The 14666-nt window shown below is 37.7% G+C and overlaps 1 protein-coding gene across 3 annotated transcripts in view; it reads left to right on the top strand.

Moving 5' to 3' along the window:
• ITPR2 (inositol 1,4,5-trisphosphate receptor type 2) overlaps window positions 1–14666 on the top strand; it is a 506561-nt gene that overhangs the window by 208088 nt on the left and 283807 nt on the right. For all 3 annotated transcript variants that reach the window (XM_055280315.2, XM_055280317.2, XM_055280318.2), the window contains exons 23-26: window positions 1743–1872; window positions 5556–5613; window positions 7502–7667; window positions 8609–8782. In XM_055280315.2, the coding sequence (XP_055136290.2) occupies window positions 1743–1872; window positions 5556–5613; window positions 7502–7667; window positions 8609–8782 (528 nt within the window). The remainder of the gene's footprint in view (window positions 1–1742; window positions 1873–5555; window positions 5614–7501; window positions 7668–8608; window positions 8783–14666) is intronic.

Raw genomic sequence — 14666 nt, 5'->3', positions numbered from 1 at the left:
TTTTATGCCCTTAGTGCCTTCCTCAGTACCTTGTTTAACACATGTCTGGTGAATTAACCAGCTGAGGACAGCTGACATGGAGGATGTTTCCATAAAAAGCATAGAAGTCTAGCAAAGGCTGGGTGGGTGGGGGGAGGAGAGAGACAGAGAGAGAGAGAGAGAGAGAGAGAGACCGAGACAGACAGAGGATAGAGAAAGGGAGGGAGGGAGGAAAGGAGGGAGATTGATTCAGATTGTGACTGGGGAACCAGTGAAAGCTGCATTAAAAAAGAATTTAAACTGGACCTTGGAGGATTTTTTTTTTTTTTTTTTTTTTTTGAGACAGGGTCTTACCGTGTCACCCAGGCAGGAATGTAGTGGCACAGTCTTGGCTCACTGCAGCCTTGACCTCGTGGGTTCAAATGTTCTCCCACCTCAGCATCCATGGTAGCTGGGATTACAGGCACGCACCACCATGCCTGGCTAATTTGTTGTGTTTTTGTAGAGATGGGGCTTCGCCATGTTGCCCAGGCTGGTCTTGAACTCCTGGGGTCAAGCGATCCCTCTGTCTCAGCCTCCCAAAGTGCTGGGATTACAGCCATGAGCCACTGCCCCTGAGAGAGGATATCTTAAAATGTAATTATTATGAAGTGGAGGAGAATATTCAAAGTAAAGTGGACACTGTGAGCACCTGTGCGGAGGCAAGAGTGGAAGTGCCGGCACTCCAGTGCTGTTAGAATGGGAGAGAGGATGAAAGAAGGGGCGTAGGAGGAGGGAGGGATAGGACACAGGTGGTATAGATAGAGATAAAGTTAGATGATACCATGAAATGCCAATCTTCCTAAAACTTGGGTGACCACATTGTTTACTGTCCAAATACGACACTTTTGAGAATGTAGGGGCAGCATTAATAATTATGCTGAAACAAAAGGTTAAACAGGGCCTATCTCAGGCAGACAGGGACAGATGGTACCTATGTAAAAACCTCTCTTTTGATCTGCAGCACATCCCAGCTTTTTCTTCTTTGATTTCTGTTGTATTTAGACCACATGATTTAGCTCTCAATAGTTTCCTAATTATGCTAACAGTGCTGTATTTTTTTCCCCGACTCGACTATTGGCTTTTTGAGGGCAGTAGGCTTCACGCGTTTGCATTTCCTGTGGCACCTAGCGCAGTCTGGAGCCTTGCTAGGTACTTAGTTTCTGTCCATGCATCCATGAATGAGAACAATGACAGCAACCCAAACTCAAAGAAACACAAACACTAGTGAGGAAAATTCATGGTGTATAGACGCTGTTCCTTAAACTGTCCTTTTAGAACCTGGCTTTAGGACTGATCATGGTATAGTCACAGTCATACTATTGTAGCTGAATTATTGCCCTACTGTGTAAGAATGAGGGTCGCACCTCCAACAGTCTCCTCCCAGAGACAATGGCACTCTGCAAAATGTTCAGTAAAATGACGTCATCGTTATCTCTTCATCCAGACTCCCATGATGCCTCTAGCTGGAATATTCGGAGAGCAATCATAGGGAGTCAAATGTTCTTTCCAAATATTGCTTTGGGATTTTACTGACATTAGCTAGTAGAAATGAATTCCCTTGCCTAGTCATTGCTGACAAACATGTGGCAACTGGTGTTAAAAGTTTCTAACTAGTTCCTTTGAAAGGTTGGTATGTCCGCTGTTACTGGTGTGTTGTGAATTGCATTTTTAAATACTATACTAATGAAAGAAATTTATGTTGTTCTTAATGTTTCTTATAGTTTATCCTGAGTGTCAGACTAGATTATAGGATCTCATATATGCTGTCAATATATAAGAAGGAGTTTGGAGAGGACAATGACAACGCGGAGACATCTGCCAATGGATCTCCAGACACTTTACTACCATCAGGTATCTTTTCGTGACAATATTTACTCTTTGTATTTTGTTTTTCTGAGAACTTGAAAGTACCTATCATATTTTGAAACATAATTATCTTTTTTGTGCTTTTATTTTTTATTTTTTTTATTATACTTTAAGTTCTGGGGTACATGTGCAGAATGTTCAGGTTTGTTACATAGGTATACATGTGCCATGTTGGTTTGCTGCACCCATCAACCCGTCATCTACATTTGGTATTTCTCCTAATGCTGTCACTCCCCTAGCCCCCCACCCACCGACAGGCCCTGGTGTGTGATGCACCCCTCCCTGTGTCCATGTGTTCTTATTGTTCAACTCCCACTTATGAGTGAGAACATGCAGTGTTTGGTTTTCTGTTCCTGTGTTAGTTTGCTGAGAATGATGGTTTCCAGCTTCATCATATTTTTACGAGACTAAAATTTAGATATAATCTCCACTAATGACATCAAAGAACTGAGACAGATTGTGAAATAACTCTCCTAGAATGGTGTGGAGGGTGTTTGCTGTCGTTTATTGCTGACCCCTATGAATGCCTTTTCCCTTGTAATCTTCAGGACTTGGACATACTGTTTATTGTGCCATTTTACAGAGGAGAAAACCAAGCTCAGAAAGGTTAAGTTACTTGCCAAAGGTCCTGAAAGTAGTGGCACAAGGATTCTCTCTGAGGTCTCTCCAGCTCCAGAGTCCAAATCTTTTCAGCATCGTGATGTTTTGGTGAAAATCCAAGAGAAGTTTTTCTGCCTGGATCAAAGAGCAGTGTGAAATGTAGTTATCAGAAGGATAGGTGTTTTGAAGAGAAGCCATTGCCCGATCCAAGAATAAGGACATGGCATTCCCCAAAGACCTGAATGTGGTTGTTGGTCTCATTTTGTGTGTGTGGATTTTTTTTTTTTAATTTACTTTGTATGGTTATAAACTGGAACTATATTTCAATTTTCATATTTAAAAAGTGTAAAAATGAAGCTAATTTATCTCTGAGCGTTGGAACATAACAAAAGAGCACAACTATGATTGTAAAAATTTTGTGACTATCGAAATAACTTTAGAAAAACTAAGAAATATTAAATTACCATTTGTTTTTTGGACAGGTCAGGCCAAGTCATTATGGGCTGAAAAGTATGTCTTATTGAAGATTTAGCCTGCTAATGGAATTCTTGTCCTGAGAATAGGATTTGTACACAGATGTGAAACTTCCTTCTAACTGCCACCACTGTGACATTAGAAACTCTTCCCTCTTCTTCGTCCATCAATCAGTTAGGAATGACTCAGTGATTACAAGCGTGTAGTTAAAACGGGTACTAGACCAACTGTCCTGCTGTCTGAATCATTAGTCCCGTCGAAAGGCAGCATGACTCTGCAGAAGGACTTGAGCTTGCCTAAGCAAGACTACTCTTCTGGCACATTTGCAATGGTGTTGTTTTTCTGCTTCTCAGAAGTGTAGAACCCCAAAGGGCTATTTCCAGGAATGATATGGCAGAACCAGAAAGTCTTGCTGGCGGTTGCATTGACAGTAGCATAAAAATTATTGACTCCCAGAGGCCTGGCTTCTGGAAACATGAGCTTTAAGTATCAGTAAAGTACCAGAGGGAAAGTCTAGGGGCACCCCAGAAAACCTTTTCTCTCTACCTGATCTCTTTCCTTTTTTTGTACCAGTAAGGGATACTTTTCTGGGGAGAATTATTTTTCCATTTTTATATCTTACTGTGTTTCTTTTTATGCTTTGGAGATGAGAAATAAGTGGTGTATTTTATCATTTAAACATGTTACCTTGGCCAGGTATGGTGGCTCATGCCTGTAATCCCAACACTTTGGGAGGCCGAGGGGGGGCAGATTGGTTGAACCCAGGAGTTTGAGACCAGACTGGGCAACATGGCGAAACCCCGTCTCTACAAAAAAATACAAAAAAATTAGCCAATAGTACAGGTGCATGCCTTTGGTCCTAGCTACTCAGGAGGCTGAGGCAGGAGGATTGCTTGAGCCTGGAAGGTCGAGGCTGCAGTGAGTTGAAGTTGTGCCACTGCACCCCAGCCTGGGCAACAGAACGAGACCCTGTTTCAATAACAAACAAACACACAAAAAACCGCATGTTATCTTAGTAAAGTTGTCTTCAAAATGTTAGTGATGTGGGACAGTAAGGAATCATGATTGGTTCACATAGAAAAAAAAAATGCCCTTTCCCACAAGAAAAAGGGATGGCATTTTAGTAATAGTCAGCTTAGGTAAAAAGACCATGGTGTTTGGAAATAATCATATAATAACAAGGCTCATTGTATGTATATTTTAATTCTTTAAAGAATTATCCTCCCATGTTATCACTCATTTAAATTATATGTAAGTATGTGCATACATATGTATATATGATCTATACATACACACACACTTCTCTAGATAAGAGGCACCTTTGTAACTGGTGCTTTCTGATCTTTTAGACATATTTTTGATTACAGCAATACATTAGTTTAAAACAGTTTACATTAAAAAATTACATTGATGTCTTAGTGGAACTATATTGTGATTTTTTTCAAACTGTTAATTGACTTAAATTTTTTTAATTTTTCATTTTTGTGGGTACATAGTTGATGTATATATTTGTGGGGTATATGGAGTATTTTGATACAGGTATACAATGTGTTAATAATCATATCAGGATAAATGAGGTATCCATCACCTCAAGCATTTATCTTTTGTGTTACAAATAATCCAATTATAGTCTTTTAGTTATTAAAAAATGTACAACAAATTCTTATTGACTATAGTCACTCTGTATACTAGATCTTATTCATTCTGTTGTACTATATTTTTGTAACCATTAACCATCCCCACTCTGCCCACCCCACTACCTTTTCCAGCCTCTTGTAAGTATTATTCTGCTCTCTATCTCCATGAGTTCAATTGTTTTAATTTTTAGCTCCCACAAATGAGTAAGAACATGAGGAGTTTGTCTTTCTGTGCCTGGCTAATTTCATTTAACATAATGACCTCCAGTTCCATCCATGTTGTTGCAGATGACAGGATCTCATTCTTTTTTTTAATGGCTGAATAGTACACCATTGTGTCTGTGTACCACACTTCTTTATCCATTTGTCTGTTGATAGACACTTAGGTTGATTCCAAATCTTAGCTATTGTAAATAGCGCTGCAGTAAACATGGGAAGGCAGATATCTCTTTGACATACAAATTTCCTTTCTTTTGTATATACACCCAGCAGCGGAATTACTGGATCATATGGTAGCTCAATTTTTAGTTTTTTTTTGAGAAACCTCCAAACTGTTCTCCATAACAGTTGTATTAACTTACATTCCCACCAACAGTGTACGAGGGTTCCCTTGTCTCCAAATTCTCACCAGCATTTGTCACTGCCTCTCTTTTGGGTAAAAGCCATTTTAACTGGGGTGAGATAGTATCTCATTGTAGTTTTGATTTGCATTTCTCTTGTGATCAGTGATGCTGAGCACCTTTTCGTTAACCTGTTTGCCATTTGTATGTTTTCTTTTGAGAAATGTCTATTCAGATCTTTTGCCCATTTTAAAATCAGATTATTAGTGTTAATTGACTTTTGGTAGAAAAAAGAAATTAAGACAAAAATATTTTCACATCAGTTGATATTAATATGACTATTATGGCTCCTAATTAAAATACGATAAAGAAGAGATTTTACCATTTATCTTTGCAGCTATTGTTCCTGATATAGATGAAATTGCAGCTCAGGCAGAAACTATGTTTGCGGGAAGGTATAGTAACATTTATGTATCTTTATCTTACTTGTGAATAAGATTTTACTTAGAATTCTATTGATACTTTGATATTGTTCACTCTATATCTATTTATTTTCAGACCCTCTATTGTTGCTAACATAATTTCTGCCAGAAATGAAGCTTCTAATTTACTCTAGAGGAGAAAGCATAGCTTTTCTTTAGGTCAGGTAAAAAAAAGGACAAGAGAGATGAGATCAGTGTATTGAACTTTCCTCTGAATTCTTTGCTTTTCTTTCCTCAAATAATGACAGCCCAAGAATGCCCTTTAACTCCCCCGGTATAAATATCACTGAGTCTTGTAAAACATTGCTTCCCTGAATCTTAGATATTTGAGGCAAGAAAGTAACTTCTTTAATGTTATCATTAACTTTATGTGTGAGAAATAAAGCTATTTTCTGCCAATTGGAAATACCCATGATTAAATAAAACAAGAACCTTTGACATGACTAGCCTCCTTTGCCATCAGGAATCCTGCCATTTATTGTTTTAATATTGTTTCTTTCTTCTTCAGAAATGAAGTTAATGGCGATCAAAAAGAAAAATTAAAATGTTTAAACTACAAATTATTAAGCTTCTGGTGCTCATTTTTATTACAGACTTGACATGACAACCTAAAAACAGTCTGTACAGTAGTCTTTCCTTATCTGCTAGGGATACATTCTAAGACCCCCAGTGGATGCCTGAAACCACAGCTAGTACCAAACCCTGTATACACTGTGTTTTTTCCTATATATACATGCGTATGATAAAATTTAATATATAAATTAGGCATACTAAGAGATTAACAACATAACTAATAATAAAACAATTATAACAATATGCCAGCATCACCACTCTTGCACTTTGGGGCCATTTTTAAGTAAAATAAGGGTTACCTGAACAAGCACTGTGACCCTACAACAGTCACCTGATGACTGAGATGGCTGCTAAGCGACTAATGAGGGGGGAACACATACAGCGTGGAGATGCTGGCAAAGGGATGATTCATGTCCCAAACAGGACAGGCAGGATGGCACAAAATTTAGAACTCGTGAATTATTTATTTCTGAAGTTTTCCATTTCATATTTTAGGACCGTGGTTGACCATGGGCAACTGAAACCACAGAAAGTATAACCACAGATAGAGTTGGGGAGGGTAGTGGGGACGACTACACTAAGCATCTTATTGCAGTTTTTGTTGTTGTCATTGGAAAGACGAACAAGAATTAAGAATTAGGGGCACCAAGAAAGGATTTGTATCTCTAGTGAACATTTAGTTTAGTTTTTATATTATAGTACCAGTTTTTGTTGTTGTATTTTCCTATTGAAGAATTTCATTATTCCCAAGGAGAATGAACCAGTATATGGTTTCACCTTGAAATAGACGGACCTTTTGTTCCAGTGGAACCTCACCCAGAGTCCTCGTACACCACACCTGTGGCTGCTCTGGTGATGGTTCACGCACATGTGTGCTGGCCTCCCCCACTCCTCCCCATCTGTCATGTAGGGGGTCTGCAGGGCCCCAGGGGAAATCAGTCATTGGTGTACATCCAGCCTAGCACAGCTCCTCCCATAAATGCTTTTGGATTGACGCAGATGCCCATCTTTTATCTATGCCAAGGTGACCAACTCATCCCAGTTTGCCTAGGAACCCCTGAGTCTTGGATAAACCAGGATGTTTGATCACCCCTGCTTTCATGGACAGACACACGCTTTTCTTTATGATCATCAGTTACATGAGGAAAACAAAGAAAATGTTTGCCTGTTCACTTCCTAATTTGGAAAAACAAATGATATACCTCTGAGAATATGTATACAATTCTAATACTGAAGTGTAGATGTTATATAAATAGCAGTCACTTTAGAAATATTTTTGGTTTTATAGAAAGGAAAAAAACCCAGTTCAACTTGACGATGAAGGAGGCAGGACGTTTTTACGGGTCCTCATTCATCTGATCATGCACGACTACCCGCCTTTGCTGTCTGGAGCCCTGCAGCTGTTGTTTAAGCACTTCAGCCAGAGGGCGGAGGTTTTACAGGCATTTAAGCAGGTAAGATTGAAGAGCCCTCAATGCGTCCACAGCAAAAGCTCTGAAAGCGTTAATAACATCCAACCTGACTTCATGGCTGCAGAGGTAATGACACTGTGTGGCTTTTCCTGGAGACACTTTCTATTTTTAAACAGAGATAAGGCCTTGTCTATGCCAGGACGTGATCTATTTAGAAGGTATTCCCCACAAGTGATTTTTTAGTTAATGTCTTTAAAACAAATGAAAGGCACCAAGATTTAGGAAGGCACTGGGAGATAATAATATGTTAGGAATTTTGTTATCACTGCTATTATTTTATCCTTAAATTTTACTGATGAATTTGGGTAGGAGCACCAATAGCCCTGAAATAATTATTTTATGATTGAAAACTGCATACATCCAAAAAAAAGGAACTGTTATGGATCTAATCTTTTTATTTGTGGTCTTTGAATAAAACATCAATCTTAAGATTATTAATTAGTAATACATAAGTACTTACATATATTTCACTATTTAACATAATAGGGTATTGATCATTTAGGCAGTTTTACAGGAATACGTTAAAAGAATATAAAATAAAAGGATAGTTATACATCAAATACATATATGTTTATGTCACATAATACATGTAAATTATAAGAAAATAAAAACTTGTATGATGAGGTTTAGATTGTATCTATTGATATTTTCTCCCACTTGTTTTTGTTTCTGCCTCTTTTCAAACAGAGTCTCAGAAAAAGTAACTTCAGCAGTGAAATTAAAGTTAGGGTATCTTTTACTCTTAACTCACTTTGAAAAGTTTTGCTAGGGCTCACTTAAAAAATTATAATATGTGAAAATACTAGTTAAGGGTTCACACTTACTTCTAGGTAGGTTTTCATGGTCAATATACATCTAAAATATTCATAAATATTCTAGAAATAGTGAACTTCAACTAAGAGACTGAAATTCTTCTGTTTTAGGTGCAATTACTGGTGTCTAATCAAGACGTAGATAACTACAAGCAAATCAAGGCAGATCTAGACCAGCTTCGATTGACAGTGGAAAAGTCTGAGCTATGGGTTGAGAAGAGCAGCAACTATGAGAATGGAGAAATAGGGGAAAGTCAAGTGAAAGGTGGTGAAGAGCCAATTGAGGTTCGTTTCAAGATCTATTTTGAAATACTCCAAACGATATCTTTTAAGTCAGATATGTAACCACATGCTCTACAATCAAAATTGTTCATAAAGAAAAATTCTGTTATGAGCAACAGAGCACAAAATTTTCAATTGCTAAGTTGTCAATTAACTCCGTAAACTGGGCCGGGCGCAGTGGCTCACGCTTGTAATCCCAGCACTTTGGGAGGCCGAGGCGGGCGGATCACGAGGTCAGGAGATCGAGACCACGGTGAAATCCCGTCTCTACTAAAAATACAAAAAATTAGCCGGGCGTGGTGGCGGGCGCCTGTAGTCCCAGCTACTCGGAGAGGCTGAGGCAGGAGAATGGCGTGAACCCGGGAGGCGGAGCTTGCAGTGAGCCGAGATTGCGCCACTGCACTCCAGCCTGGGTGACAGAGCGAGACTCCGTCTCAAAAACTCCGTAAACTGGCACTTTGTTTAGCTCTTATCAATTTCTACCACTTCTTACCTCATCTATCTAGTGTTTCACTCTTTGTCATTTCCATGGTAAATTCTATAATTCAGCAATCAGGAAAATAGGAAGGAGTGGAAGGAGAAAAAAGGAGTGGACCCTAAACTGAGACCTGTAGGGAGAGGTGAATTTTTGTGGACCCTTTTGCTGTCGCCATTTTTTTGCCAAGCAGTAATTCATTCCTATCATTATGCATATCCTTATATAATATATAAAAATATCTAAATAGAAGACCAATATGCTTTATTGCCAGTATGAAAATACCAAAAATCTAAAGAGTGACTGTCATCTTCTGTTGTATTGGCTTTTTTACTGTGTTAATTAGTTGCTGTTTTCACATTTCACTAAGTACATATGACCACTTAAAAAATGTTAAATACTGCTTTAGTAGTCATGCTTAGATAAAGCACACTAGTACCAACATCATAATTGTTAATACAAAAAGTTTTGTAAATGCCTGTCTGGTGTTTTATATAGTTGTTTTTTAATCTGCAGGCATATAAACCATTTTGATGGGTTTACCTGCTTTAGCTTTTGTATTTGTTGGAGTACCCAAAATATTGTGAAGTGAAAAGCGAAAACAGAGCAAGAGATAATTAATCAAAATGCTTCTGAAATGCTCTGGAAGTTTGGGACAAAATACTGGAACGTGGGCTTCATTGCATACTTATGTCTACTAGGATTTCCTTTGCTGCCCTCGCAGCCACAAGTAGATGCCCTTTACTTCCCTTTTGGCTTTTAAGTTCCACATGAGTTTATCTCATTGGGAGAAGTTGAATTGAATTTAGAACTTCAGCTACAGGGGAATTTGAGAAACCAGCTCTGTGATACAGAGGGACCCTGAGGGGTGGGAATGCTTGCTGAATGCCAGGTAATAATGTGCATCATAGAAAGGACAATGCGTAGGTTATTAGCATGGGTTTGGGATCAGACACCCCAGAATTTGCCACTTGGTGTATGTGTGACTTTGAGCAACTTATTTTCATTCTCTAAGTTTTATTTTTATTGACTATCAAATGGACATCATCATGGTAATTAGCTCCTGGAATTGCTGTAAAGATTAAATGAGGAAACCATATGTACGTGGTAAGTGTGTCAGTTACTATGGCTTCAGTGGGAAAATATGAGCAACATGAAAATATATACAATAAAATGACATATTACTTACCAACGAGTCAAGAAGTAAGACTCCAGCTTTCATTCCTTGCCTCAGTGTTGTCATCATGGATCAGTTGGCTTAGTTTTGAAACCAGTCTTTCTCCTGACGGCATCATGGCGGTAGCATTCTAGAAACCACATCTGTGCACGACAACATCAAGAAAGAGTATCTGTTTCTGGGTCTCCTGTTTAGGGGCAAGGAAACCTTTCCTAGACAGCCCTCACCTTATTTCATGTCTCTTTGGCCAGAACAGGGCCAGATGTTAAAACTCTACACCAGTGGAGTACAGGATTAGTTTAGATTAAGTAAAAGATGTCGCTCAAGCTAGGATACACCACCCTGAATTACATGGGAGAATGATAGATGGCCGAACAAAATTGGATTCTTCTAGCAGGGAAGAATAAGAAAGAACGTTGGTTAGCAACCAACGGTGTTTTTCAACGTTAGCATTCAGTCAGTGTTTGTTGTAATCATTGTTTTTCTGTGTAACACACTGTGTTGTTTACTATGGTGGATATGGAATTATGAAATTTTAGAGTTACAAGATACTTGTAGGGATAATCACCTCCAGTTCCCTATGTGATATATGTGTTCTCTATCTCTAAATATCTCACCTGAGTGACATTATTTCTTTAAACAAAGCAAACTTCTGTAGCTGGAAATTCAGTACCACCTGAGGTAGCATATTCTGTTGATATTAAGGTACAGCTTAAGAAATAGAGTATTGCCAGTAAGAAGTTGATGTGCTCCCTCCCTATATAACAGAGGAAACCACTATCATTAATTTATTTTAACATTTTCCTTGCTTAGTAGTTTTACCATGTGTCTGTATTTCTAAAACATAAGAAATATATGAGGAATATTTATTTAGCCTATTTTGTGCATGGTTTTCATTGTTCATCCTTGCTGATGTATAACTGCAACTCATTCATTTTCTCTCATATATATTGTTACATTTATGCACATGTTTATCCATTTAGCTGTGGATGGACATTTCGGCTCTTCCTGGTTTTGGTGTTTTAAAATAAAATTTGCTACTAAAAGCAGTGCTGCTGTGAAAGCTGTTGTATGTCACCTGGTGCACATGTTCGGGAGATTTTTCGGGATAGCTACATAGGAGTAACACATGCAGTATGTTCCCCTCTACCAGACAATGCCAGTTGTTTTCCCTCCACTAGTGTATGAGTGTTCTCCTGGCTCCCCATCCTTATGATGGGTGTTTTTCTCACTTTCACACTTTTGATGATTGAGTACACTTGATATATTATCTCCGCTGTGATTTTCATTTTGCTGAATTAGTTATGAGGTTGAGTTTTTTTATGTTTATTTGCCATTTTACTTCCTTTTCTGGTTTAGATAAAGCTAAATTCTATACAGGCAAATAGTTAAGTCCTAGCAATTCATGTGTACTTACTAGTAAGGTTAAAAATATTTGTTCACTTCAGGTAATGCTGTAAGTTCAAACTTGAACATGATATTTTATTTCTTTTTTTCTTGCTTTATTGTGTTCGTAGGATTTTCTAGTACAAGGTAAAATAGAAGTGGTAATAATGGGCATCACTGTCTTATTTCTGATTTTAAAGGGAATGGTTCTAATATTTCACTATTGAACATAATGTTTACTGTACATCCTTTTATAGATACCCTTTATGGAGGAGTGCATTCTCTTCCTAGTTTACTTTTTAAAAACTACAAATGGTTATTGACTTTAATTAAATGTAATTTACACATCTATTAAGATTATATTATTTTTTATTTAATCCGTTCACCTAAATAACATAAATCTTAAATAGAGCTTCTACCATAGTAACTTTGCATTCCAGATTTAAAATATCTTGGTGATTTGTTTTTACATTGCTAGATTGTTTGCTAACATTTTGTGTAGAATTTTACATCTCTGTTGCTGGTGAAATTAGCCTGTAATTTATTTTTCTTTCCTTCCTTCCTTCCTTCCTTCCTTCCTTCCTTCCTTCCTTCCTTCCTTCCTTCCTTCCCTCCTTCCTTTCCTCTTTCCTTCCCTCCTTCCTTCCCTCCTTCCCTCCCTCCCTCCTTCTCTCCTTCTTTCCCTCCTTCCCTCCCTCCCTCCCTTCCTCCTTCCCTCCTTCTTTCTCTCCTTTCTTCCCTCCTTCCCTCCCTCCCTCCTTCTCCCTTCCCTCCTTCCCTCCTTTCCTCCTTCCTTCCCTCCTTTCTTCCCTCCCTCCCTCCTTTCTTTTCTTTTTTCTTTCCTTTTCTTTTTCTCTTTTCTTTTCTTTCTTTCTTTCACTGTTCCTATCAAGCAATAGTATTGAGGCTACACTAGTCCCATAAAATGAGCTATAGAATATTCCTTTTTCTTTGTATAAAATTAGAAGGATCTGTTCATAAATGTTTGGTAAAACCTGTCTGCAAAACTGTCTGGACATGATATTTACATTGGGGGAAGATTTTGACTAGTGATTCAATTTTTTAATGGTTATAAATTCATTCAAATTTTCCATTTTGAGTTAATTTGTTGTGCATTTTTCTAGCCATATATTGAAATCTTCGAATTTATTGGCATAAATTTGATCATATTCTTTTGCTATCTTTTAAATTTCTGCTGTATTCATAGCTTTGTATCCCTTTTTCATTCTTTATATGTTTTGCTATGGCTGTGTTCTTTTCTCTAGCTCTGTCCAGCTCAATCTTTCCAGAGTTTTATGTACAGTTTACCCTTGAACAGTGTTTGGGGAATGGTCAGGGGTGCTACCCTCCCTCACAGTTGAAAATTTGTTTATAACTTCTGACTCCCTCAAAACTTAAGTACTGATAGCCTACTGTTGACTGGAAGCGTTACTAATAACGCAGACAGTCAATTAACATATATTTTCTGTGTTGTGTGAATTACGTAGTGTATTTTTACAATAAAATAAGCTAGAGAAAAGAAAATGTTAAGAAAATCATAAGGAAGAGAAAATATGTTTACTATCTATTAACTGGAAATGGATCATCATAAAGGTCTTCATCCTCATCACCTTCATGTTGAGTAGATTCAGGAGGAGGAGGAAGAGGGAGGGTTGGTCTTGCTGTCTCAAGGGGGGCAGAGGTAAAGGAAAATCTGTGTATAAGTGGACCTGCACAGTTCAAATTCATGTCGTTCAAGGTCACCTGAATTTTACTCATCTCTTAAATATAGTCTGTTTTGGGGCTTGTTGAGATTCTGGATTTGTTTGCTATTTTATTATACTTATCCTACTATATTGTTTTATGTTGACAGACTTTTTGATTTAAAAAAAAATTGGTGGTATAATTTCCTTCAAAGGAGCTGCATTCCCTGAGTTTTGACAAATGATATTTTTATTATTTTGCAATATTAGATATTAAAAATTTTTCCATTGTGAGTTCTTTGTCTTAGAATTACTTGGAAGTGAGTTTTTAAATTTCCACATGTGGCCAGGCACGGTGGCTCATGCCTGTAATCGCAGCACTTTGGGAGGCTGAGGTGGACAGATCACAAGGTCAGGAGATCGAGACCATCCTGGCTAACATGGTGAAACCCCGTCTCTACTAAAAATACAAAAAATTAGCCTGGCGTGGTGGCGGGTGCCTGTAGTCCCAGCTACTCAGGAGGATGAGGCAGGAGAATGGCGTGAACCCGGGAGGTGGAGCTTGCAGTGAGCCGAGATTGCACCACTGCACTCCAGCCTGGGCGACAGAGCGAGACTCCATCTCAAAAAAAAAAATAAAATAAAAAAATAAATAAATAGATAAATAAATTTCCACATGCATAGGCAAAATTTACCTTTTTTGTTAATTGAATTCTTAATTAACTTATGACAGGATAATTTCGTTATTATGATATCATTTCTCCAAAATTCATTGAGGTTTGCTTTTTGACCTGTTGTACATTCAGGTTTTGTAATTGTCCAATGTGGCTTGAGAAGAATGTGAATGGGTGTAGGATTCTTAATAGATGACTGGCAAATCAAGCTTATTAATTGTGTTTAAATAATATATTTAATACTATTTTTATTTTCTTGACATATCAGTAAGTGAGAGAGATTTGTTGACATTTCCCACTACGATGGTAGGTTTATAATTTCCCCTTGCACTTCTATTAATTTTTACTCCATGTGTTTTGAGACTATGTCATTAGATGCCTGTAAATTTGAAATTATTATATTTTTACTGCTGAACAAAAAAGTTTATTAACTGTGAATTATTTCCCCTCACTTCTGATTATTTTATCCCATGTCTTCTGGCTTCCATTGCTG

The sequence above is a fragment of the Symphalangus syndactylus genome, chromosome 5, assembly GCF_028878055.3.
Source record: "Symphalangus syndactylus isolate Jambi chromosome 5, NHGRI_mSymSyn1-v2.1_pri, whole genome shotgun sequence".
NCBI classification, from domain to species: domain Eukaryota; kingdom Metazoa; phylum Chordata; class Mammalia; order Primates; family Hylobatidae; genus Symphalangus; species Symphalangus syndactylus.
This window is presented reverse-complemented; position numbering and strand designations above follow the sequence as displayed.